General features: G+C 40.1%; 1 protein-coding gene across 3 annotated transcripts in view; it reads right to left on the bottom strand.

The window, feature by feature from the left end:
• Positions 1-639: 639 nt before the first annotated feature.
• LOC130918558 (gamma-taxilin-like) overlaps positions 640-26646 on the bottom strand; it is an 81973-nt gene continuing 55966 nt past the window's right edge. For 2 of the 3 annotated variants that reach the window (XM_057840355.1, XM_057840364.1), the window contains exons 7-11: positions 26159-26278; positions 23612-23686; positions 6213-6305; positions 3674-3769; positions 640-1479 (exon numbers count right to left, since the gene is read on the bottom strand). In XM_057840355.1, the coding sequence (XP_057696338.1) occupies positions 1210-1479; positions 3674-3769; positions 6213-6305; positions 23612-23686; positions 26159-26278 (654 nt within the window). In that variant the 3' untranslated portion in view covers positions 640-1209. Of the gene's footprint in view, positions 1480-2959; positions 3247-3673; positions 3770-6212; positions 6306-23611; positions 23687-26158; positions 26279-26646 lie in introns of those variants that run through there. The other variant, XM_057840373.1, reaches the window with a different exon arrangement.

The raw sequence follows: 26646 nt of genomic DNA, 5'->3' as shown, positions 1-26646 counted from the left end.
GGGGGGCAGCCATAATTAATCGGGCGTTCAAAGGAGGGTTGCGTTAACCTACAGCATTACCTTAAAAAAAATGAAAAAAAAAAAAATCAATATTCGGTACTGTTATTCAGTAACTTTTATTTCAGTGATACAGCTAATCGAACAAAATTGTAGGCAAGTGAGACACCCATCCCTGGTTCTTGCCGTTGGCTCCTTCTGGGTCATTTGATGTATTCCCTTGTTGGCAGAAAGTTATATATGCACAGAGGCCTCATTGGTAGAAGCTGGATGGATTTAATATGGGCACTATCAGTCATTGGCTCTGTGATTGGATTTGTAAACAATTATAATTAAAAAGCGGCACAGTGGAAGAGTGGTTCGCATATCCGCCTCCCAGTTCTGAGCTCAAGGGTTCAATCACAGGCTGCGGCCTTGTAGTGTGGCGTTTGTATTTTTTCCCGTGTCTGAGGAATTTCTCAGGCTTCCTCCCAAAGACTAAGCGATAGGTTGATTGAACACTGTCTGTACAGCGTGTGTGTGTGTCCTGCAATTGGCTGGCAACCAGTTTGTGTTGTACCCCACCTCCTGCCCATACTGTATATATGTGGGATAGGCTCCAGCACCCTCGTGAGATAAGTGGTAAAGAGAATGAATGAACAATTATAAAAATAAAAAACTTTATTCTTCAAAATAGCACAGGAGCATCCCTTGAGGGAAAACATGCAAAGTTCAGGAATGAATTTAAGTTCATAAGATCATTAGGACTACATTTGAAATAAAGAAATAGTATTTGCTAACGGGCAATTTGTTCATTTATCATTAATGTAAGGTATGAAAATCAATTTCATTACAGAAAACATTTACACTTACAGATAGCAATGACATTAGTGGTAAAATACCCACTATTTTTTAATGATCAATGAGACCTGAATGCATATGCACTTCATGAAAAAGTGTGAAAATACCATTACCTCTGAAAATACTGTATCTATAGTGGAAAACAGAGCACAAACCCCAAACTTTAAAACTACTGTACTGCAAACATGGACAACAAAGGTTTAGAGAAGAATCATACATTCAAATGATTATTCTTAAACTACCATACAAATAAGATATTGGCTAATTGTTCATTCATGTAGAAAACTAGAGACGTAAGTGTATAAGTAATTTAAAAAAAAACGGGCAGATGCGAGCACCACAGCGGTCCAGGCTTAGTCCAGATTCTGCGGTCTAGCTTGACGATGCTGAAGCAGTGGTGTTTTCAAAGGCCATTACGGACTCCATCTCATGTAGTGTCGGAGTTTTGCGGATTCCCTTTGTCTCATCCTCTCCTACGTCTTCCTCACTTCCCAACTGTGGAGGAGGCTCGTCACTATGCTCCTGCATGAGGCTCAGCTGGTTGTTGAGGTCATTCCTCTCCTTCTGTAGAGCTCTGCAGAGTCTCTCCAAAAGCTCCAACTTACCCTGCAAAGCCTTGAAATGGCCATCGCGTAGAGTTTTCTAGAAAAGAAAGAAGTTTCATCATGAATTCAGTAAAGGAAAAGTGAAAACAACTAGATGTGCGAGGACCCTTACAGGGAGCGCTTCATACAGCTCGTGCATGTTTTGGAACCCAAGTATGAAACACCAGACAGTTCTGTCTTCAATGACAAACATATTCCTGATTTGTACAACAAAGTGAGATTGTTGTGTCGCCCAAATGACACTAATGGGTTCATTTGTGTACTCAGAATGATCAGATGATGATGGTCTTTGAAATGGAAAAGTTGAGCCCTTTTCACACACATAACCCGGGAAATTACTGTGTAAGGTGAGCCGGGATTTACTCGCGTCATTGCTTTCACGCATGTAGAGATGTCCCGAGAATAACGCGTGTTTGACACTTTCACACACTTATACCGTGTTGCCCACTGGCGCTCTCTGTATGGGGAGGGCTGCTGGCCAGATTTTATAACCTGGACATTTCGTTATTTTTGGTCGGCATCGGCTGTCACAATGTTGGTCAAATCGTGTTTTGTTCCAGAGGAAGCGTTTCCGACGTCGTAACTGCAGCCAATTCAAGCTCATCAAGACTATTTAAGTCCAGGTTATCCAAGAGAAGGGTGCCGAGATATTAACTTGCTGGGCGCCATTCGACACCTCTGCCGCCCTCGTTTTGAAATCCCCTACGTAGTAGTGCTGGTATTTGAGTGTATTTGTTTTGTTATTTTATCGGCAATCGTCAGTATTCTTGATCCCCGTCGACCTACTGTCACGAACCCATCGTGTTATTCCCCCTTTTCGGCAATCCCATGTATTTTTGTTTTTATTTAATAAACCCTTGAACGAATCTTCCATTGTTTTCTGCTTTGAGGTACAACCATGTTTCCGCAGTTTCGATCGGCAACAAAATAAACCACAAAGACGGACGATACTCTCTTCCTTGACTTTACGATCCAGTAGCAATTTAATTTCGTTATGTTTTCAGTTTAATTTAGCTATTTCCAGCTTGCTATGTTGATAATTGCGATGTTTGTTTACCGCTTTTTGTCTTACTGCGAAGAAAGCGGAAGTGACGATCGGCATACCATGATATTTACATCATCTGCCATCGTGCCGCGACACGGAAATTTAACACTTGCTTTCACATAAGCCTTGTCCCGGGACTTTCACGGGAATTATACTAAAACGCGACCAGTGAAATGTCCGCATAATCTCCATGTCAGTTGACCCGGGAAATTGCGTTCACTTACAAGGGCTGTCTGTTTAAATCCCTCGATTTTCACAGTATTTCGGCGTGTGTGAAAGGGGCTTTAGAGAACCACTGCTATTCTAATTGCATAGTCTAAGTAAAGGTGTGAGGAAAGTTTGCTTTTAAAAAGTTGTTGCTGCTTTAAAATGTCAAAAAGAGTTTGCATGAATTGGTGCATAGTAAAAAAAGCACTTGAATTTGCTGCCAAGTGCCTCTAAGGAATAAAGCCAAATCCTTTTGTGGTTAAGCACTCCCAAAGCCCATTACAAACCTCCACGAAAATGGAGCAATATCTTCGTCAAACACCTCTAAGACATCTGGGGGATATTCAACAATACTTTTCGCCTTTTTTACCCTCTTCGACAGCACTAAAAGTCACCTAGAAAACTTCCAACATATCTGGGTGAATTTAAACTTATTTATTACCTGCAACTTAAGCAACATATTCCTGTCTACACGCTTGCTTCGGTTGAGAGTTGACCTCCGCCACATCCAGGTGTGCCAAATCCCCCCAAACATCACTTAGGCTGCAACACCTAATCGATTAAATTGATAAAAATGGATTAATAAATTTGTTGTCAAATGATTGTTAATTTTTGCCGGCAGCTATGAGCAGTCCTTGTTTGTGTGTCATGGTACGCTGGGCGTACCAGGGATTAGAGCGAGTTCACTGCTCCACTCAGGCTGGGTTGCTGAATCAATAAAATTATGAAGCGTCAGAGGTGAGTAAATGAAGCTAATTGTATTGTTTGTATTTTTGGTTGATGAAACGTTACTACTTAGGGTATTTTGCAATTATGCTAATCAGTGTGTTTTTCAGACGCATATTAGCACTTGAGTCCCCATTAACTGCGAAAAATGAGGGATTACTGTTCATATCGATTTAATAAATAAATGCTTTAACATGACAATTGTCATATTCTTATTGGAACTCTTAAAAGTATGAACAATTAGCAATGATACCTCCTCTGCCATCTGGAGCAAAGTCTGGTTGTTGCTCTCCCATTTTGTCCTCCACTGTGTTGTTTCTTTCTCCAGCTTCTTAATCTTTTTGGTCATCTGAAAAGAAAAAAAAAGTTAGGCCCACCCACCATAACTGTGGAACATGGCCGAACCTGACAAACTAGTTCTACTAACACAATCTGACCTAGCATAGAGTTTGGGAATGTATTGTACAGTATGTGCAATCTACTGCTTATTGTAGCAAGCTAGAGAGCACCTGGCAGTTGGCCGGGGCTCAACCAGTATGTTGTCGTCGTTGTTGCGTGTTTTTAGTGCCGCAACGATTATTGGTCAAATAGAGTCATTTGATGAGAAAAAAGCTTTGAATTAAATTTTGCTGCTTCAATTAATCATTTAATTCGAGTGGCGTGTAAAGGTTTGTTTTCAAAGTGGTGTATTTAGTCTTATTGATTTGGGAGGGTGTACTGCCCCCTTGGAGGCAACGTTAAATACTACATTGCTTGTCTAACATGGCTGAATCCAGATGCTCCCTGTTAAGGCAACATAAGGCTGTAATTTTTTTTTTTTTTTAGCTAATATGTTTGTTTTTTTGCATTCATAATTTACTTTAGAAGTATATTTAGCAGTATTTGTCAATGTTTATTCAGAAATGTTGAAAACCTTTTATTTACTTATTTATTCATGAACTAAAACTTTTTAAGTTTATAGACAAAATCATTTTGAGTAACTGTCGACTAAAACTAGATGAAATTTGTCTGAGTTTTCATTGATTAAAACTAGACGAAGACCAACACATTTTGAAATGACTAAAATATGTCCAAGACTAATAAATATTTTGGTCCAAAAGACTAAGACGAAAATTAAAAGGGCAGCCAAAAACAAAACTGGTATCAATGTATATAATTTTGCATATAGTTGTACAAGTGTTTGTGTTACAGCTTTACAAAAAATCAAATAACGGAGACTCACAAATTGTCTTGTTTGGCGTCTGTCTAACGGAATAACATCACATTTAGTGAGGACAGAACTAGTGCATTAGGATGACTTGTGTAGTTTGTGTAGGGGGGTGTGGGGGGTGTGCATGAATGTGTAAAAAACATCAGACATAAAAAAAAACCAAATCGATAAATGGTTGTTCTTTGATACATTGCCATAGCTTTCAGAAAATATTTTGTTGTACTTAGATCCTCATTTTATTATTACTGTTTCACCATTGATGCACAGGTAATTTGTTTTAAATGCATTTATTGCTCTTGTGAAATGAAAGTACAATTCTTTAGGGTTGGAAGAAACACTCATGTATTTTATTTAGTAATTGCCTTTTTTTGCTGTGTTAAAAACGCAATCTGGCGCCAGTGGATTTGTAGGTCAAAATCAATGTTATTGTAAGCATGGACATGTGTTTGTTTTTTTATACCTCCTAAAATTATCTTTCAGTGCATTAAATGTTTGTTCTCTGATGACTGAATTAACTAAAATAAACGATAGATTAATCGATAACTGCGGCCCTCGTGTTGTTGCATGTACAGTATTGCCATTGAAATTCAGATGCAATTCAAGAGTACTGCTATGGATAAGTCTGACCAATATATTCTATGTAATTTTTGACATCGCTCTTGCCAAACATTCAGAAGCCGAAGCTCTCAGGGAACCTAAGGGTAGGTTCATACTACAGGTCTAAATGCACTAATCTGATTTTTTCGCGTTTTTCCGACTCGAGCCAGGCATTAACTTGACGGTCTGAACGTGACAAGTCGCACAGAAGACGACCATTTCAAATCCGATCTGGGCCACATTTTTTCAGAACGTGACTGGCTGTCTGAACTGTCAAGACTCTCGAATCGGAATTCATGCAGCAATTACGGCATCAAATAGCGAGAGAGACGCTACGGTAGCGGTGCAGCTGTGCGTTATTAGCGGCTAGCTTGCAGTGAACACGGCTTTTGGGGAAGGGCTTGACAACAGTCATAAAAAAATTAAAATGGGTTGAGGATAAGCCTGAGAATGATCGGTTTTCTCTCTGCTCTATGTGAGCAATATTTCAACATTGCCTACACGACTGAGCGTCGGGGCAAACTTTCCGCATGTGTTTGTGACATGCACAGACAGTGCGTGCATGCTATCAAACCATATAAACTTTGAATATAAGCCTAAACGGGGATTATTTATGTCTGTTATTTGTGTCCTCTTTTTGGAAAGGAAAATATGATATCCTTGGAATGACGGATGACAGCCAGTATGTGCGGCCATTTGTTTTGATGCATCTGCGCATACGGGTCTTCTTGCTCAGCGCGAATTAAGAAGGCATGCATAATTTTGAATGGTCTCAATGGACAGAGGCAGTCTGAACGGGCACGCCAAAAAAACGGATATGACAAAAAATCAGATTTGTGCATTAAGACCTGTAGTATGAACCTAGCCTAAGTGTCAAACGTCACAGTGTGCAAGTGTTCAGTCGAGTTCCACCAGATTCATTAGTGTGCAGTAAATAGAAAGGAGAAAATAAAAAGAGTTCACGTTTGAGATTCGTGATAATTACCTTTTCCATCTCTTGCCTGAAAGTGGCGAAGACCTCGTTGCTTTTAGCCAGAGTGCTCTGAAACTCTTCAAACTTATCCATGTACATGGAAAGCTAAGACACATAAGATGAGTTTTGGAGTTAGTTAAGTCAATATTTTTGGACTTCAAGGAAAATCATATTTTTGCCATTAAACACTACCACTAAATATTTGAAACGAAACCATCAGATTGCAATTGAACTGACTTCTCAATGAACCCTTCCCTCCAAAAAAACTGAAAAGACCATAAAATAAAGGGAGACGACTACGACACTGAGGTAGAGACTTTCAATGGGGCCATAGGAACTCGATTACGTAGCTGTTTGGTGATTCACTATCAGCAGCTATGCCCATTCCATACTTGCTTGTCTCGGGGAGCCGCCATATTAGAAAGAAAAAAAAAATACCCAGTGGTAATTAAGAAGACACCCAAAAATTGGAGCCAGCACATTCTCCGTGGAGCAACCAGGAAGTAAAAGTCCTCCTTGCTATTTCTTCAACTGAGAATGCCCAGAGAGGACTTGCGGTCATTGATACAGAGCGAAAGCAATCCACACTCCGAGCTACTTGAAGGTTGGTATGGAATTAGATGTAATGCATCAGTGCAACAGTTCGGTTTTGCATGTTCGGTTGAGTTCACTTGTGTACAGTTTCAGTGGCAGTTCAATGTTAATTCGCTGCCATCCCTCCCACTTTAAACGGTTTGAACGTCTATGGCTGTCAATGGCAGCCAATGCCAGGCAATGAGGTAATTTTGGGCAATTTAAGGTAATTTACCTGTTGATTTTCAGTTGCATCCTGTTAATTTAAGGGTATTTTATGGGTCATTTCCTCTTTATTTTGAGTTACAGAACAGCAAGTGACCTGGGAATCACCCAAAGGAATAGGCAGTGACTCACACTCAACAGGAAATGACCAGTAAATGCCCTGAAATGAACAGCAAGTGACCTGTAAATGCCCTAAAAATCACAGAATTACTGTGAATGCTCTGGTTTCGAATGAACGAACGTTCCTAGTCTAAATGGATTGGGCATCAAGCACCATCAATGCAGCCTTAGTGTTAATTGAGACACTATTATGGTGGAAGATTTTGGTAGCAACTTGTTTGTTCCTTTTTATTTTTTTTTTTAGATATTGACACCTTTTTAAAACGAAATCTCAATTCTTGGCAGGAGCATATCGATAACCTTTTGGGATACAAAGTATCACGATATATCACCATTTCGATATTTTGTCACACCCCTAATTGGCATGTTAAGATTGGAGTGGCTAAGCTCAATGGTCCTGAGTCCTGAAAACCAACAAATAACTGACAAACAGAATTTGTTGAAATCAAGTCCATCGACGAATTAAACCCCCAGCTAACTTGAAGATTAAGCCTAATGTCACAAATCCAGGCATGACAAATCTTGTTAAACTTACTAATGGACGAAGGCAAGTGGATGGATCCATAGTTATGTCGACATTGCTGTACGGATATGTTAACCCACTTAAGATGGCAAAATCAGTTTTTGAGGTGGTTGCAGCTCAACGTTGCATTCGTAGGAAGAATTGACGGAGAATAAGTTGTCTTTTAGCCAAAACTTGGCGTGTTTAATTTCCACTGACATGTATCCGCATGTCAATGGAAATTAAATACGCCGAGTTTTGGCTCCGTCAATTAATCCTACGAATGCAACGTTATGCTGCAACCACCTCAATATAAAGTCTCAGCAGATTTGGGACCTCTCTGCCAGTGAGTTATGTCCTATTCATTAGGATACAAAAGACAATGCAGCTAAATGAAAGTGAGTTGCACTCATGCTACCAGAGGAAAGGATTGTGAAGAGCCCTGGGAAAGGACAGGAATGGGCTGAGTTCAGCTCTACAAGGAAAAAGGAAATTTTAGTGAGATGGCAAATTTGGATGTCAAATATGTTACACAAGACATTGACAATTGGATAGAATAATGGCAGAGGAGAGGGAAATTTGTGCTTTTAAATTGTACCGCTTGCCAAAGAGAAGAAATGGGTTTAACATACAGTGATGTGAAAAAAATTAGAACACTCCATTGAATATTGTTCTTTATTAAGAAATGTTTACATATCAATGCCTGATCTTGTTTTTCTTTATCTCTGGAAGAGAAAGTGATTTAATAGCAGGTAAACAACAAAATATAACATTGTTATACTCATTAAACCAAATTTATCAACAAAACTGAGGAAAAAGTTGGGACACCTTACCACCTAATAGCTCGTGTTACCCCCTTTGGCTGAAATAACCTCAGTGAGATGCTTTTTGCAGCCATCTATCAGTCTTTGACATCGGTCTGAAGAAAGTTTGCCCCACTCCTCAACGCAGAATACTTTCAGCTGTGAGATATTTGAGGGGTTTCTTGCATGTACAGCCCGTTTCAAGTCACCCCACAGCATCTCAATGGGATTAAGTTTTAGCTTTGTAGTAAGCTTTGACTCGGCCATTCGAGGACTCATTTCCTCCTTTTCAGCCAGTCCTTGGTGGATTAACTGGTATGTTTTGGGTCATTGTCATGTTGCAAGGTCCAGTTTCGCTTCAGCTTTAATTTTTTCTCGGATGATCTCACATGTTCTTCAAAAACCCGTTGATACACGTTAGAATTCATGGTGGAATCTATGATGGAGAGCTGGCCAGGTCCTGCCGAAGCAAAGCATCCCTAAACCATGACACTTCACAGTTGGTATGAGACTCTTTTCCTGGAAAGTTGTATTGGGTTTACGCCAAACATGTCCTGTTCTGGTGTCCAAAAAATTCAATTTTACATTCATCTGTCTAAACAACATTATTTCAGAAGTCATGGTCTTTGTCTACATTCACTCTGGCAAACTTCAGTCTGGCCATCATATTCTTTTGAAGAGCAAAGGTTTCCTCCTTGCACACCTCCCATAAAGGTTAATGGGGAAGTTAAGAATTTTTGACATCAGGCTTAATCTTCGAGTTAGGGGGGGTTAATTTGTCAGTGGAGTTGATTTCAAAATATTCCGTATCGTTTGTTAGTCTTCTATTATTTTTCAGGGCTCTGGAGTGCCTATGCTAATGCAAGTCAATATGGCCAATTAGCATACTAATTAAAAAAAAAATGTATGCATGCAGGAGAATCAAAGATGACACATGCAATTGAAGGGAAAAGGTACCGTTCTCGCACACACCATATAATTGTTTGCATTAGTCTCACACATTCATGTAACTATAGTTTAGGCAGACTTCACTCAGTGGCCTTGAACACAGTAAAGTGAATCACCTTATCGGCGCTCATGAGCGGGAAAAGGAAAAATGGTACCGTTTCTCGTAGGCACCGTCTAACTGTTTGCATTACTCGAACTCACGTAATATGATCAATCAGGGAATAGTATCATTTCTCATATTCACTGTAGGACTGCATTACTCTAACACACCTAAAGTAAAATAAATAGCACACCATAGTTTAAAGAAACAGAATAGATACACAACGCCATCTTATCACAGAAGCCCAACGTGTGCGCCACGCACCAACTCTGGCAATCAGTTCTCCCGACAAACAAACAATGACAAAGACCAGCGCGCTTTGTCCTGAAACAAGTAGAGCCAGCCCGGATAACAAAGTTGATAGCGGGCGCCTGGGACATTAAGACCAACGTCGGTCGCTGTGGCAACCACGTCCTATCGACACACAAACCTAACCGCCTAAAACCGGCTAAAGAGGGATGGTCCCAAAGCAACACCTTCAGCCCGGCCCACTCCACTACGGACTTCAAAAAGACTGGACACTGAGATAACAAACGTGATTCGCTGCTCGGAAACTTTTCTATGTAGCCTTGTTTTGGATCCAGAATGGTCCCTCCGTCGTCTGTTTTTGCCTTGTTTTTTGACCATTGTCGACGGATAAATTGTCAACCTGGTTTCAGTGAGTCTTCTTCAAACTTTTGGAACATGGAGTCAGTACGAAGGGTTAACATCAGAGATGAACGCGCGGAGTTCCGCCTTCCCGGTTGGCGCGCGCGGGGGCAGCATCGGCAGAGCGGCACTTTGTTCGGGTGTCGCTGTTTCCGTGCGCCTTGGCCAGGAGGGGTTAAATTCCAACAGTTGGCGACCCCGACGCGATAAGCCCAGACGACGGAGGTGATGGACGAGCGGCTGCGGAAGCATCAACTGAAGCCCTTTGGGTGCACCTCCAAAAGGTAAAAAGACGTCTGGTCATAATTTAAGGCGGGCAACGGTTGACTCTGAGCGACCCTCGACCATTTTTGTGTTTTGTCTAACCGTGATTGTTGCTTTCTTTTGAAGGGATACAGAGAAATAGTTTGGTAACATTAGTCTTACAATAATTTGGTAGTATTAGATTTGTGCATGAAGTACAACATCCATCTTTGTAGTTTAGGCTCGGCGAATAAAAAGAAAAAAAAAAAAAAACGATAAAAGGACAAGTTTAGATTAGGAAGCGGGTGTCCCCGGAAACCAATTAAATTGCGAGAGGCTAACAATTGCCAGAAATTGTGAGATGCTGCCTAAAGGAGCCTGCACTCGGGAGCTTCTTTTTCCTCCCTCCCACTCGCGCCTTTTTTCTCCTTCATTCCTGTCATTTTTCCTGTTATGCACCTATTTTCAAAATTAGTGGGTTCGTCCCAAAATAAGTGCCCGTGACACGAAAAATTAAAAAACCCCGATTTCACCAGTGTAGCTGGGGAGGCTCGAAACAACTGAGTAAAGGATGTTTTCGTCCCAAAATAAGTGCTCATGACACGAAAAATTAAAAATTCCCGATTTGTCCGGTTTAGCTTGCGGAGACTTGAAACAACTGAGTAAAGGACGTTTTCGCCCCAAAATAAGTGCCCGTGACACGAAAAATTAAAAACCCCGATTTTTCTGGTTTAGCTTGCGGAGACTTGAAACAACTGAGTAAAGGGCGACAGTCCCTCTTTTAGGACGTAGTACTCCATTTATGGATTGATATCATGCGCTTGTGTGCGCTCGGGCTTCTTCATCTCTTTACCCGCGTACCCGTGCTTGGGGGCGCACGCGCTCACATTCAAGTACATTTTACTATTGGTGATATCAAATTGACAGTCTAATGAAAAAAAAACTGAATATTAAAATAGAACTCGAGATGAAAAGTTAATAAAGTGAAAAAGAGGCGGCATTAGAGAAAAATAAACCCGTGAGCTTGATTGGAAATGATAGAATGCTTTAAAATTACAAAAGCCGCTCATATTGCTTAAAAACAATGGAATTGGTTTTATTCGGCGGGGCTGGCGTGTCGGTGTCGGCTTGATCACACGGTAACAACAATTCCAGCTCCGGCCAGAAACCCAGAACCAAAAAGAATACCCGTAGTTTCATAAGTCTTGACTAAAGATTGAAATAGGTTTGTGAAGAAATATAACATAAATGATAGTTTGATAAACTTTATGAGGATGTTGAAAAACTGATACTTCTTTTAAATGCAGGTTAAGAAACAGAGAAGGCTGAAGTTCCTGGATGTTTGGTAAAGTCCTAGATTAGATAAGCTTTCTCTAGCCAATGTTTTGACTCACAAAACAATGTGGAGAGTCTCCTAAAGCGAGCAGAAAAAGCAAAGAAAACCTTAAAGTTAATAACGGGGAATTGGCATCATGGCTCCCTCTTAGTATAACGAATAGTTTGAAATTGAATTGAATTTTTAAGGGATTTGAGCATGATGAATAGGGGGAAGGTGTCACTTTTGGATCACATGTTGATAGAATTAGCTGTCGTGAATTCAGCTGTGATCCAAAGAACAACAGTATATCCTAATTGATTTTAGTTCTGACATCAGAAGACAATTATAATTGACCTAATTTTTGCTGTCATGAAATTATAATAGGAAATAAATAGCCAACTTTGTCTAGACAGGCCATAATACTTAATACGATTCCAAATTTACATCGGAGAGAACGTTCCCAGAATGAGATAAATTTTAAGTCTTATTTTTATTTTTAATGTGGATATTTGCTTTTCATTGTTGACCTTTTGAAGAAAATAGTTTCATTTAATATATATTTTCTTTTTCTTTTGCACTTTTGTAAAACTGATTTTTATTTATTTTGTAGTTCCGTTTAATTTGGAGTTTATAGAAGCTAATTTTGGTTTGAGATAACTTGCCTAACGGGTTAAAGTTTAGGAAAGAGCAAAGTTTTAAAGTGGGCCATCTCAAGCTCAAGTCTCTGGTTGTTTTGGGAAAACAATAGATAAGATAGTCCTTCCCTAGCCACTACTGACTCCCTAAAGAATGCGAAGGGAGAATCTCTTTCATGGGTTATTTTTAAAATACTGGACAATGTAAAAGTTGATTTAGGTTTTTAAAGGACTTGAAAATGCTAAATTTCACTAAAATATAATCTTTTGGATCAACTGCGGATGGAATTGGGCAATCCTTGCGACCCCCTCCTCCCCAAAAAAAAAAAAAAAGGGGGGGGGGGGGGGGGAGACATTTTTACCAATTTCATGATCTGGGATGAAAAGACAAGTACAATGTATTTGCTGCTTTGAAATTATTGGGGAAATTAGCAGCCATTTTTTTAAGAGAAAGACCACAGTAGAAATCTAACTAATAAATTACATAAGAGGGGAGTAACAAAATTTGAGAACCTAAACAGACACTGGCATTGTGCCGAATGCAATTTATTATGCCGGGGAAATTGCTTATACTAAATGTTTAATATAATTTTCGGAGACTGTAAACTATAATTAGATAGAATCTAGATAGGAGTTACTTTAATTTCAGAATACTTATTATTTCCAAATCTACTGCCTATAAATACAATTTCCCCAGTATAAGACAATTTTTATGGTTTCATTTTTGAATTTTTGATTTTTGATATTTTGATGAATTACCCTCATTTAATATTTTTCCATTTCTTTTGACACCTTTATAGAATATATAAACATTTTTGAATTTTTAAGGACGTGAATAATATAGTGAATATTTGTATACTCTAAGCTTAGTTCTACTTCAGGAAAGAAGCGATATCATCTCAACAGTAATGCATTGTGAGCGTAACAGCATGTCAATATAAAAAGCAGTAGCAGTATGGCAATTATTTTCAAGAATGTGCCTAAATCATCACACAATATGTCAATAATGGAAAAACATTATAAAACTCTGACATAGGCAAATGTGTTGAACATGACTTCAAGTATCATTTCATGTATTTCAAGTGCCGGTGATGGTCACCTTAGAGCACTTGATTTAAAAACGAAGTTACGTAATTTGCGGACTATAAGCCGCTACTTTTCCCCCCTCATTTTGAATCCTGCTGCTTATAGTCAAGTGCTGCTTATTTGTTGGGAATACTGAACATGTGTCCAAACTAGAGATTTGTAACCTTTTTAAATCATATACTTTTGATCAATCACATGATGATTTTGGCACTTTCTTTTTTAATAAGCCTGTATTATGGTTTTCTTGTTTTAGGGAACTCCAATTGGTGACGTATAGGGTTGTTCTTGAGTTGGCGTTGAAAGGCAAACATCTGGGAAGAGGCCAGCGACGTGTTCTTCATCGTGTGTCGTCTCCTTCATCCGTGACAAGTACACTTCTGTCAGTGGGAACTACAATGGTTTTGGGGAAGCTGAAAATGCTCTGCAATTGTTCTAAGTACAACTCCTACATACCCAGAAACTTTTAATCTTTTCAACCTTCACATTTCACAAATAAGACAATATGTTGTTTTTTTTTAATTGTAGTACATTCAAAAATATCCATTATAAAAAAAATTTAAAAAAATTTAAAAAGGAAAATGTCAGCCTACTCATTTTTTAAATCTACTGACATGTTGTAAAATGACTTTTTCTTTATCATGCCTTTCGATGCCTGCAATGTTTTGGGGAATGTACTGTAATTGCAGGCTTGAAATAAAAGGCTGGATCATCAAACTTTACTGATGAATCCTGTCGTTCGAGGACATGCGCCAACAAATTCTGTCAGAATGTCTGCGTTGTTGGCTCGTAACTCCTCCGGGCAACCCATCTTTTTGTTTGCTTTGGAAACTCGAAGTTGTATCTCGAAGTCCCTAATAGAGTAAATTTGACTGAGATATGTACACATAAGAAAGGTACAGTGCAATTGTTAATGGGACAAATGTTGATTGAGCCTACCATCAGCATTCCTTGCTTGCTGACGCCCTTGCCTTCATGGAGTTGAAAACAAAGTGCAGCCTCTTCTGGGTGTACTTTCAGCATCTCCAGGTCACCTAGAGATCACAGTAAAAAGTAGCTTGTTAGATGTGTCATGATAATATGCCTGTGTTGTAGACACAACCGCACCACGGAATAAGGTGAACCCTAATTTCTAAAAAAACTTATCCAGGATTGTCATGTTCAGCAAAAAAGTTTTAGAATTATTTTTTAAATCGTATTTAGGAGCGCTGTTCAATGCTTTCCCAAAGACCAACTCGGAGATTACTTCTTGGTTTATTCCTTTGTTTATTACAAGCTAGGTAGGTGTCCCTTATCTAAGGACATAGAAAACTAAATTATCACTCAGTGTACGCTCAAAAGGTTTCTTTTCAATTTTTCATAAAAGTGATAAATTATTCCAATATCACCCAGATCTCTCACAATCCTTATTATAAATAACACTTCAATAACTGATTGTGTGAGGTGTCTGGGGCGAATAGTAAAGGATAAAAAAATATTGTATGATTGACACATTGCTTATTTACATACTACCGACTACTAGTCAGAGTCAGAGTTTGACTGTGTGTGGGGGTGTGCAAAAAACGGCGGTTGCTAACGCACATAACCTATGAACCATTCATAAACCAAATCCCAACCCGAAGTGGAAGGATTTACTGCAGGGGTCTCCAAACCGGTCCTCGAGGGCCGCTGTGGGTCCTGGTTTTTGTTTATACCGATCAAGCACAGACCTTTTAACCAATGTGGTTTCTATTAAAACAAGCAGCACCTGACTGCAATCAACTGATTATACTTATAAAACACCGGATTGGTGAAAAGGTGTGGTCTTGTTTTGTTACAGTGAAATCCTGCATGCACTGCAGCCCTGTGTGGAATAGTTTGGCGACCACTGATTTTCTGCATTCGGGATGGTGATCCGGAAGTTGACTGTACTGTTCACCTTGTGTGTGTGTGTGTGTGTGTGTGTGCGTGCGTGTGTGACTGAACACAAGTGTACAGTCAGCCAAACTCCATTCAAAATGAATACGGGAGTCGGGAGGTAGCGTCCGAGCTCCAGGTGCTTTATTGTGCTGCACTGTCGCATCCAAAAATGAATCGGAATGAAAGACGATGCCTTCGAAGGTGCAAACAACACAACCAGCTCTCACCAAACGACGGACTGACGAAAATACTACAAAAATGGCCGCCGCAGTACTTCCTTCCTGTCAAACGGCTGTTAAAATAATAACATGAAGGAAAAATGCACTTCGTGAGATATTGGACAGAACATTGACCATTGTCTCCAATTTAAAAATGCGAACCATAAATATGCATGGCGTTTGTTACAAGCCTCACTAACGCGAGCTGCGATATCAAGGTGTGCATGCACATGTATGCGATATATTTTCATATATGAATTTTTTTTTTACCTGTTTATCAGAAGCTTTTGAAGACGTTTGGACAGTCGAAGGCACAGCATTTGGTTTCAGGAGAGGATACCGATGAAAATGCGCGCTGCAAATACTCCAAAGCAGTACTTTTTCCACCGGTGTGTGTATGTCATATCCAGCAGAGTAACCACATTTTATATCGTTCCTTGTTCTTCACAGGCAGGCGGTGGAAACTTTCCTTTGTCCATTTCTTCTGTATGTTTCAACAACTTCTAAAAGCACATTTCACCATTTTGACGTCCTTCCACACTCCGCATAGCAGACCAAGGTGAATACGAGTGGCCATAGCACTCCCCTCTATTGTGGTGCCATTACGCATATAAAAAAGTCCCGCAGAATTAAATGAACTATGGCAGTTTGGTGAAACATTGTTTTGGCTGCAGGAGGTTTGGGAACATTGGGCTGCATTTGGAATTTATTTGACTATGTTCGATCTGTGAATATCGGTTTTTATTAGCATGCCAATTGGCCATATTGACATGCATTAGCATAATCACTGTGGAGCCCTGAAAATAATAAAAGACTAACAAACGATACAGAATTTTTTTCAATCTACTCCACTGACGAATCAACCCCCCCCCCCCCCCCCCCATCTCGAAGATTAAGCCTGATGTCAAAAATTCTGAACTCACGCTTTAAACTTGTAAAGTCTCTTTCTGATTGTAGAGGCATGCACTTTCACATCAACAGTAGCAACAGCCTGCAGTAGGTTCCGTGCTGACATTTTAGGGTTTTTGGAGACTTCCTTTTAGCATCTTGCGGTCTGCTCGAGGGGTGAACTTGCTTATACGGCCAAACCTTGGCATATTGGCAGTTGTTTTGAATGTGCTCCACTTGTAGACTATTTTCCAGACAGTGGAATGGCTGATTTGAGATCTTTTGAAATCCCTTATGAGACTCAAAAACGTCTACAATTTCATTCTGAAGGCCTCAGACAGCTCCTTTGATCTCAACATGGTGTTTTCACTCCAACAGTCAGTCACTGTTGAAAGTATTCTGCGTTGAGGAGTGGGGCAAACTTTCTTTAGACCGATGTCAAAGACTGGTAGATGGCTACAAAAAGTGTCTCACTGAAGTTAATGGGGTGTGCAAATTTTTTCACATGACTGTAGATGCATTTTTGAAGTTTGGCACTTCTTGGCTAAAGGCAGTCATTTGTCATTTAAGCCATTATCTCCTGCAGACAGACACCAAGTGCTAATGTTGTAATTGTGGATTTGGGTCCACTTTTTCATATACCTGAGGGGCAGTTTACATGTCGACTCTGCGACACCAAGACGCAATGACTGTGTTGCGGAATGGCCTTGCCTTCATATGGTGTCTGTGAAAACGCAAACCATTAAACCCAGGCTCCAAAGTGGAAACATTTGATTGCAGGGGCTAGGGAGGGCTTGCTCCACATCCATATGAATGGAAAGCTCCCGCACAGATAACGTCAGCACTCGCACATGTCACATTAGGCGTGTGCAGCGGTGCTACTAAACATTAAAAACAGCAAATATGGCAGATCATTGCCTTTAATTCACTGTTTTTGTACTATTTTTAATTTGAATATGTTGAATCTTTCCATTTTTGTGCCTTTTGGAGCAAAAGAAAAATGCTGTTGCTTGAAGTGGGCAGGTATGTTGTCTTCCGGGCGGTTGTTGGGGTCAATGTGCATCATTGGGTGTCACATTGTAAATATGCACTGCCCCCTAGGGCTTGGCATGAATACTACATCGTTTTAATGCTGGATTGCAACATTGTTCGAATGGAAACGGAACCATATTAATGCAAATTTGAAATTTTCCGTATTCTCAGAGAGTCACCATGTAAACGGCCCCTGAGTATCCATAGCCTAAAAGTGGAATTACAAGTTGCAGTTTTTGGGCAAATCACCACTCTGTTGGTGGAAAGCAGAGGCAAAGGATGCTTAATGTCAAAATGAAAGAGCCCTTAGCCCTTTTACCCCAGTGGAGCTCTCAACTATAATCACTTGGCCACTAATTTGCTCCCATTCCTCAGCTCTTGTTGTATGTATGGAAAAATTTAAGTGACACCATACAACATACTGTAGCCTAGAAAGCCTATGCTGTTTCACGCATGTGCATAATCATTGTTTGGGTGGGAGTTGCCAACGTCATTTTTATTTTCTCTCAATGCTCCACTCAAAGTCTGGTTTAACATAGCGGACAGTATGCCTAATTCACTGATGACATCATTAGTGGTAGGGGAGTAAACTTAGAAAACCTGTCTTCCACTGACCCATAATCCAATGAGGATGCAGAGAAAGGGCTGTCCTTCCTATCTTTTGGGGTTCAGCTCACCAATTTGGATGAAAGGTGAATTAGATGAACCCATATTTACTGATGTCTAGATGTTTTGAGACTGGCTGACATGTCTATGTTACATGGCATAATATGGACACTGTACGGGGCTCTGCTCTTTTAATGGGGGAGCTTGACAATACAGTATGTTCCAACTACAAAGTGGTATTATTACACTTCTCGGCCACCCAGGAAAGGTCTATGCTAAGGCTCTCGAGAAGAGGGTCCAAGTTGTGGAACAACTTAATTTACCCATACATTAACACTGAATACTATTAATCCATTCCAATACGCCAAAATTTTTTTAGCTAGCACATCTTAAATCATTTCACTCATTTGCTGCCCTTGCCGGCGATAAACACCCAATCCATTTTGACTGCGATTGCTGGTTGCAAATGATCACTGCCAATCCTTGTAGTTGAAATGGATTGGATGTTTATCACCGTCAATGGCAGCTAATATTGAAAGTATATTTAAAAAAAAAAAAAAAAAAAAAAAAAAAAAAAGAAAGCCCACTTATAAATAAAAGGCTGGATTTTTTTAGCCTCGTAGCACTGGATGAGTCAATAAAGCACTCTAATAATAATAACAACGTATAATAGTGACAAGCAAGTAGCCAAAAAGAGGCCTAGATAATGAGATGCCCTGCATGGCAGTAGAACAAACAAACTGGGTATAATTTTCTTTGTTAGGGTGTCAACTTAATGGAAAAGTTGTACTCATGAAATGTACTTTTTACAGAGTGGTATTACTACACTTCTCGGCCACCCAGGAAAGGTCTATGCTCTCGCGAAGAGGGTCCGAGTTGTGGAACAACTTAATTTACCCATACATTAACACTGAATACTATTAATCCATTCCAATACGCCAAAATATTTTTTAGCTAGCACATTTTAAATCATTTCACTCATTTGCTGCCCTTGCCGGCGATAAACTTCCAATCCATTTTGACTGGGATTGCTGGTTGCGAATGATCACTGCCAATCCTCGTACAGTGGGGCAAAAAGTATTTAGCCAGCCACCAATTGTGCCAGTTCTCCCACTTATAAAGATGACAGAGGCCTGTAATTTTCTTCATACGTGTACCTCAACGATGAGAGACAGAATGAGAAAAAAAAATCCAGAAAATCACTTTGTCTGATTTTTAAAGAATTTATTTGCAAATTATGATGGAAAATAAGTATTTGGTCAAGAACAAAAGTTCATCTCAATACTTTGTTTGTATTCCCTTGACTGATAATGACAGAGGTCAAAACGTTTTCTGTAGGTCTTCAAAGGTTTTCACACACTGTTGCAGCTATTTTGGCCCATTCCTCCATGCAGTTTTCCTCGAGAGCAGTGATGTTTTGGGGCTGTCGTTGGGAAACATGGACTTTCAACTCCCCCCAAGGATTTCATATATGGTTGAGCTCTGGAGACCCGCTAGGCTACTCCAGGACCTTGAAATGCTCCTTACGAAGCCACTCTTTGTTTCCTGGGCAATATGTTTGGGATCATTGTCATGCTCAAAGACTCAGCCACGTTTCATCTTCAATGCCCTTGCTGATGGAAGGAGGTTTTCACTCAAAATCTCACAATACATGGCCCCATTTATCCTTTCCTTTACACGAATCAGGTGTCCTGGTCCCTTTGCAGAAAAAAAGAGGTAAAGCATGATGTTTCCACCCCAATGCTTCACAGTAGGTATGGATACAATTCAGCATTCTTTTACCTTCAAACACGAGAAGTTGTGTTTCTACCAAAAAGTTCATTTTTTGTTTCATCTGACTATATTACATTCTCCCAGTCCTCTTCTGGATCATCCAAATGCTCTCTAGCAATCTTCAGATGGGCCTGGACGTGTACTGGCTTAAGCACGGGGTCACATCTGGCACTGCAGGATTTGAGTTCCTGGTGGCGGAGTGTGGTATTGGTAGTAGTCTTTATTACTTTGGTCCCAGCTCTCCCCAGGTCATTTACGCGCTCCCCCTGTGTGATTCTGTGATTTTTTTTTCTCACTGTTCTTGGGATCATTTTGACCCCAAAGGGTGACATCTTGTAGGGAGCGTCAGATCAAGGCAGATGATCAGTGGTCTTGCATGTTTTCCATTTTCTAATAATTGCTCCCACAGTTGATTTCTTCACACCAAATTGCTTACCTATTGCAGATGAAGTCTTTCCAGCAAGATTCAGGTCTAGAATTTTGTTTCTCGTACGTCCTTTGACAGCTCTTTAATCTTGGCCATAGTGGAGTTTGGAGTGTGACTGTTTGAGGTTGTGGACAGTTGTCTTTTGTACTGAGAATGAGTTCAAACACGTGCCATTAATAGAGGTAACGAGTGAAGGACAGAGGAGCCTCTAAAAGAAGTTACAGCTCTGTAAGAGCCAGAAATCTTGCTTGTTTGTAAGTGACCAAATACTTCTTTTCCACCATAATTTGCAAATAAATTATTTAAAAATCAGACAAAGTGATTTTCTGGATTTTTTTTTTCTCATTCTGTCTCTCATCGTTGAGGTACCCCTATGAAGAAAATTACAGGCCTCTGTCATCTTTTTAAGTGGGAGAACTGGCAAAACTGGTGGCTGACTAAATACTTTTTGCCCAACTGTATTTGAAATGGATTGGACGTTTATCACCGTCAGTGGCAGCTAATATTGAAGGTATATTTAAAAAAAAAAAAAAAAAAAAAAAAAGCCCACTTATAAATGAAAGGCTGGATTTTTTTTGCCTCGTGGCACTGGACGATAGTGACGGGAAAAGTCGTTCACCTGAGGAAACGAATCAATTCCGGTTCGTTCAGTAAAAAGATTCGTTCAAACAAATCGTTCAACGAATCGTTCAACGAATCGTTCGCCCTCCTCATCCCCACCACCCACAACCGCCCAAATGAATCGTTCGGTCAGTGAACGGGAAGTGACGTTGCCAAACGAATCACCAAAAGACCGCTTAGCATATATAACTGAACAGGAAGGCTTGGTCCCTCCCCCTCTTGCACAGTACACAGGCTTTTCATTGGCCGCTCTCTTCGTAGATTCAGAAGTGAGTGACAGACTGTGTTTTTCTGTTTTTTTTTTTTCACTGCCTCGTCTTTGCCGGCGCCCGGGTCTCCCCAGCCGCTGCAGCAATGAGAATTTCCGCGTCTATCATATTTCTATGGGATCAAAGCCATGGCTTGTGCTTGCTTCACTTTGATATAGGAAACGGTTAAACATTTCCCCTTTTTTTTAAGCACAAACTTTTTCAATCACGCTAAATTGCGTGTACGCTCCCTTCCGGATTCGTAGCTTAAACGCGTGTTTACGTGAGCTGGCTGCTCGTGAAAGCCACTTGATATACCACCAAATCATTTTGGCTGAAGAACAAATAAATGTGGAATTTAAATAAACTGTCTTCGGCTATTTTTTTCGGTTGAGTGAGATTTATTGCACACAAATAAGAAAATATAAAAAATATGAATAAATAATCAATTTATAATGTATATTAATAATATATTAAATCAGCGTTATAAATAAAATTTATTATTATTATTTGGCTTCTCTGACACGAAAATAAATAAATAAAACAACACTCGAAAAAATATTACCTAAAAATCGTGTTGAAATGTCATTTTTGCACTGGTATTAATATATAAATAATCCCATCAACTCCACGCAGTCATCCCCTCCCGATCTCATATCGCCAAATGCTGACGAAAAAAGAATTGTTTGCTCTTTACAATGTAACCATTCCACTCTCATTGGTATGTTAAGAAAATGGAGACATACATGTATATATACACATCCTAAGTCCCCGCGTTTAATTTTTGGACGCTTTAGTCGCACAGGATGGACTGATGGACTCAACGTTAATTAATTTGCGCCCCAACCCGACAAGCTGTGACACGGGGAAAAAAAAAAAAACTCTCGGAAAAATATGTCATGAAACTACCGTTTCATAGCAAATCAGTATTATGGTGATCATACTAAATAGTTATTTTCTATGGGCACAGATTAGATAAATTTCGCTGCCATGAAGTCCAGCTAGTCTCTTGACAGCTTTCTCGCCCGCCCCTGCGACGTCTCCATAGCTCAGCCTTATCGCCTTGTAGCTACTGGCGAAAGTTTTAACGTACTGTAAAGTGGATACAATGTCGTCATATGTAGTCTCGAGTCTGTTGATAAAAGCACAGTAAACTTTGCTCACTGTGTTTATGTGGTGATTTTTGTGCATTTGAGGTGCATATGATAGGCTCAACATGAAAGAATATGTGATAAAGCCCTTTCCTTTCAGTCCTTAGCTCGTTCACTGCCGCAGCGCTGCTGCGTGACTGCCGGTGTAGGCGCACTATAAATTAGCGTAGCCGTCTAGCAGAACGAATCATCTAAGCATTCTCGGTAGGACGGAGAGTCAGTGAACGGGAAGTGACATAACTCAGTCTTGCCCCCTTCCTGCACGCTGGCTGTGTGTGACAGTGAGTGAGTGACAGACGCCCTGATTCTGTTTCCGCTCCCTCCCCTGCCCGCGATGAGGCTGGCGTCTGATTGGTCGTGTGCTATGTCAGTATGCTCAACACCCTCCCACGCAGATAACAAGGCAAGCCCCAACTTCATAGAACGAATCAGTGCAGAAGGTGATTAGTTCGGTCTCGTTCACCCAAACAATTCGTTCAAAAAGAACGAATCGTTCACGACCGATACAACACTACTGGACGACTCAATAAATCACTCTAATAATAATAACAACGTATAATAGTGACAAGCAAGTAGCCAAAAAGAGGCCTAGATAATGAGATGCCCTGCATGGCAGTAGAACAAACAAACTGGGTATAATTTTCTTTGATAGGGTGTCAACTTAATGGAAAAGTTGTACTCATGAAATTACTTTTAAATGAGCGTGTTAAGATTTCAAATTTAAATACAGCCTTGTAGCGACATTTTACAGCTGTGTCTTTACAATCAGTGATATACCCTAAAAGGAATTTCGGACCCAAAGTATAATAATTATAGTAATATTGTAGTTAAGTTTAAAACATGATTCCTTGTTCATCAGGCCCCCCACATGGTGTCAACTGGTAATACAACTGGCTAACGATAGCACCAACATAGTCATTGTTAGTGGAGGCCTTCAATCTACTTCATGATGTTGTTTGTACTTATTCTGTCTCTCTCTCCTTCTTTTCTTCTGTCCCCTCACTACTCCTTCCTGTTCGCTGCTTTCTACTAATAAACGAGGCATGTTGAATGATCACAATGGGAGTATGTCATATTCCCATGTGATACATAAAAAGTGTTCAGACCAATCGGACACTCAGATTACCATTCTCAGTGTCAAGCAGCTGTACAAGACAGGTTTAAAAATAAATAAATAAAAAATAAAATATCTTGGATGCCAAAAATTGAAAGAACAGCTTTTACAGTAAACAATTTGTGTCGATTTCGCACACCTTGAAATGAGGCTTACTACAATGTTTTGCAACCATATCCATAGAAATCCCATGCAAAATAAACATTCAGCATATATTAAGGTATGTGGTGATGGACCTGATGCTTGAGCTGAACCTCTTGTTCCTTCATCATCTCACACTTGCGTCTCGATTCTGTGGCATCCTTCAGCAACTGAAATCATAAAAGTTCATATATACAATTAAAATCCATTTACAGTAATGTCTCCATTGATTGAAAGGGAACCAATTGTGAAACTTGAGACAAAATACAGTGCCTTGCAAAAGTATTCGGCCCCCTTGAACCTTGCAACCTTTCGCCACATTTCAGGCTTCAAACATAAAGATATAAAATTTTAATTTTTTTGTCAAGAATCAACAACAAGTGGGACACAATCGTGAAGTGGAACAAAATTTATTGGATAATTTAAACTTTTTTAACAAATAAAAAACTGAAAAGTGGGGCGTGCAATATTATTCGGCCCCCTTGCGTTAATACTTTGTAGCGCCACCTTTTGCTCCAATTACAGCTGCAAGTCGCTTGGGGTATGTTTCTATCAGTTTTGCACATCGAGAGACTGACATTCTTGCCCATTCTTCCTTGCAAAACAGCTCGAGCTCAGTGAGGTTGGATGGAGAGTGTTTGTGAACAGCAGTCTTCAGCTCTTTCCATAGATTCTCGATTGGATTCAGGTCTGGACTTTGACTTGGCCATTCTAACAACTGGATACGTTTATTTTTGAACCATTCCATTGTAGATTAGGCTTTATGTTTTGGAACATTGTCCTGTTGAAAGATAAATCTCCGTCCCAGTCTCAGGTCTTGAGCAAATACCAACAGGTTTTCTCCCAGAATGTTACTGTATTTGGCTGCATCCATCTTCCCGTCAATTTTAACCATCTTCCCTGTCCCTGCTGAAGAAAAGCAGGCCCAAACCATGATGCTGCCACCACCATGTTTGACAGTGGGGATGGTGTGTTCAGGGTGATGAGCTGTGTTGCTTTTACGTCAAACATATGGTTTTGCATTGTGGCCAAAAAGTTCAATTTTGGTTTCATCTGACCAGAGCACCTTCTTCCACATGTTTGGTGTGTCTCCCAAGTGGCTTGTGGCAAACTTTAAACGAGACTTTTTATGGATATCTTTGAGAAATGGCTTTCTTCTTGCCACTCTTCCATAAAGGCCAGATTTGTGCAGTGTACGACTGATTGTTGTCCTATGGACAGACTCTCCCACCTCAGCTGTAGATCTCTGCAGTTCATCCAGAGTGATCATGGGCCTCTTGGCTGCATCTCTGATCAGTTTTCTCCTTGTTTGAGAAGAAAGTTTGGAAGGACGGCTGGGTCTTGGTAGATTTGCAGTGGTCTGATGCTCCTTCCATTTCAATATGATGGCTTGCACAGTGCTCCTTGAGATGTTTAAAGCTTGGGAAATCTTTTTGTATCTAAATCCGGCTTTAAACTTCTCCACAACAGTATCTCGGACCTGCCTGGTGTGTTCCTTGGTTTTCATAATGCTCTCTGCACTTTAAACAGAACCCTGAGACTATCACAGAGCAGGTGCATTTATACGGAGACTTGATTACACACAGGTGGATTCTATTTATCATCATCGGTCATTTAGGACAACATTGGATCATTCAGAGATCCCCACTGAACTTCTGGAGTGAGTTTGCTGCACTGAAAGCAAAGGGGCCGAATACTATTGCACGCCCCACTTTTCAGTTTTTTATTTGTTAAAAAAGTTTAAATTATCCAATAAATGTTGTTCCACTTCACGATTGTGTCCCACTTGTTGTTGATTCTTGACAAAAAAATTAAATTTCATATCTTTATGTTTGAAGCCTGAAATGTGGCGAAAGGTTGCAAGATTCAAGGGGGCCGAATACTTTTGCAAGGCACTGTATTTTGTCACCACGGAGAACATGACATGCTCTAGGACTCTACTATACACTTCAGAACACGGTGTGCCAAAATAAGTGCATGACATGTCACCTCAAATCAATAGTGACTGTGGAAATTTAACTGGACTTCAAGAAAAGTGGATTCAGTGCATCTCCAGAGACTTGGACCTTAACTTGAGCAAGCATAAGTGTCCTTGGGTGACTGTCTTGACCTTCAGTTGTTTATGTGGTCGACGATAGAGCCTGAGCAATAGCGTGTATTTGGCGAGCCTCCTTTTAGGGTTTGAAAAAGGCACACACAAAAAACCCTCCCCCAAACATTCAGGGTACTTGGTGTCAGAATTACAGGTACCCCATGCACAGCATTAAACCATCAGGATTTTGCCATTTTAAAGTTAGAAAAAATACGTTTTAAGTCAAAACCACACAGTATTCCAATGCAACTCTATAGCTAGGTGTCTGAACTCTGTGATTTGGGGGCGTGATTTTGCGAAACGTCAATTGCAGGATTGGACAGATGGATGAGCCTGGCACAAGGTGCAGGTGATCATCGTTATCAGCTTACTTAAACCAGTCCTTGGCCTCACATCATCGCCAGCTCAACAACTCTACTCCACAAGTTTGTGACTCTAGCTTTCACTTTGATCCAGATTCATTTGTGTATTGAACTGAGGTGTACATCATGATGTTTCTATTTAGGATCAGAATCCCCAATGCACTAAAAATGGCACAAAATTTACTCACAGAGTTTCTTTCTCGCTGCTGTTTCTCTTCCACTTCTGTCATCATGTTAGTGATTCTCTGTAATTTGGCGTCCATCAGTTGTTGCTGTAGCTCTTTGTGCTTGAACACTTTATCTATATGCTGTGAGAGGAACATATACATGTGCTGGTCAAATAATTAGAATATAATGAAAAAGCTGATTTCAGAAATTCTATTCAAACTGTCAAGGCACCCGTTTTGCCCGGGAAACTACTGGCTTTTACCCCTCTTTCCCGCCATCCTCCTGTATTGCTATTTTCCTATAATTTTCCCATATATAAAAAAAATCCTATAATTCTCCCATATTAAAAAAAATCCTCTGCTCCTAACTGAACACTGTGTTACCGCAATAACCAAGGGCCACTATTCTTTTTTAGTCGGACCGGAGTAACAGGATGAATGACAGTAGAAGAAGGGAGAGCAAGAAAAGAGACGAGGCAAGTTGTGGGCAGTTCAGAAAAAGGTGATCG

This window comes from Corythoichthys intestinalis, chromosome 1, assembly GCF_030265065.1.
Source record: "Corythoichthys intestinalis isolate RoL2023-P3 chromosome 1, ASM3026506v1, whole genome shotgun sequence".
In the NCBI taxonomy this organism is placed as follows: Eukaryota; Metazoa; Chordata; class Actinopteri; order Syngnathiformes; family Syngnathidae; genus Corythoichthys; species Corythoichthys intestinalis.
This window is presented reverse-complemented; position numbering and strand designations above follow the sequence as displayed.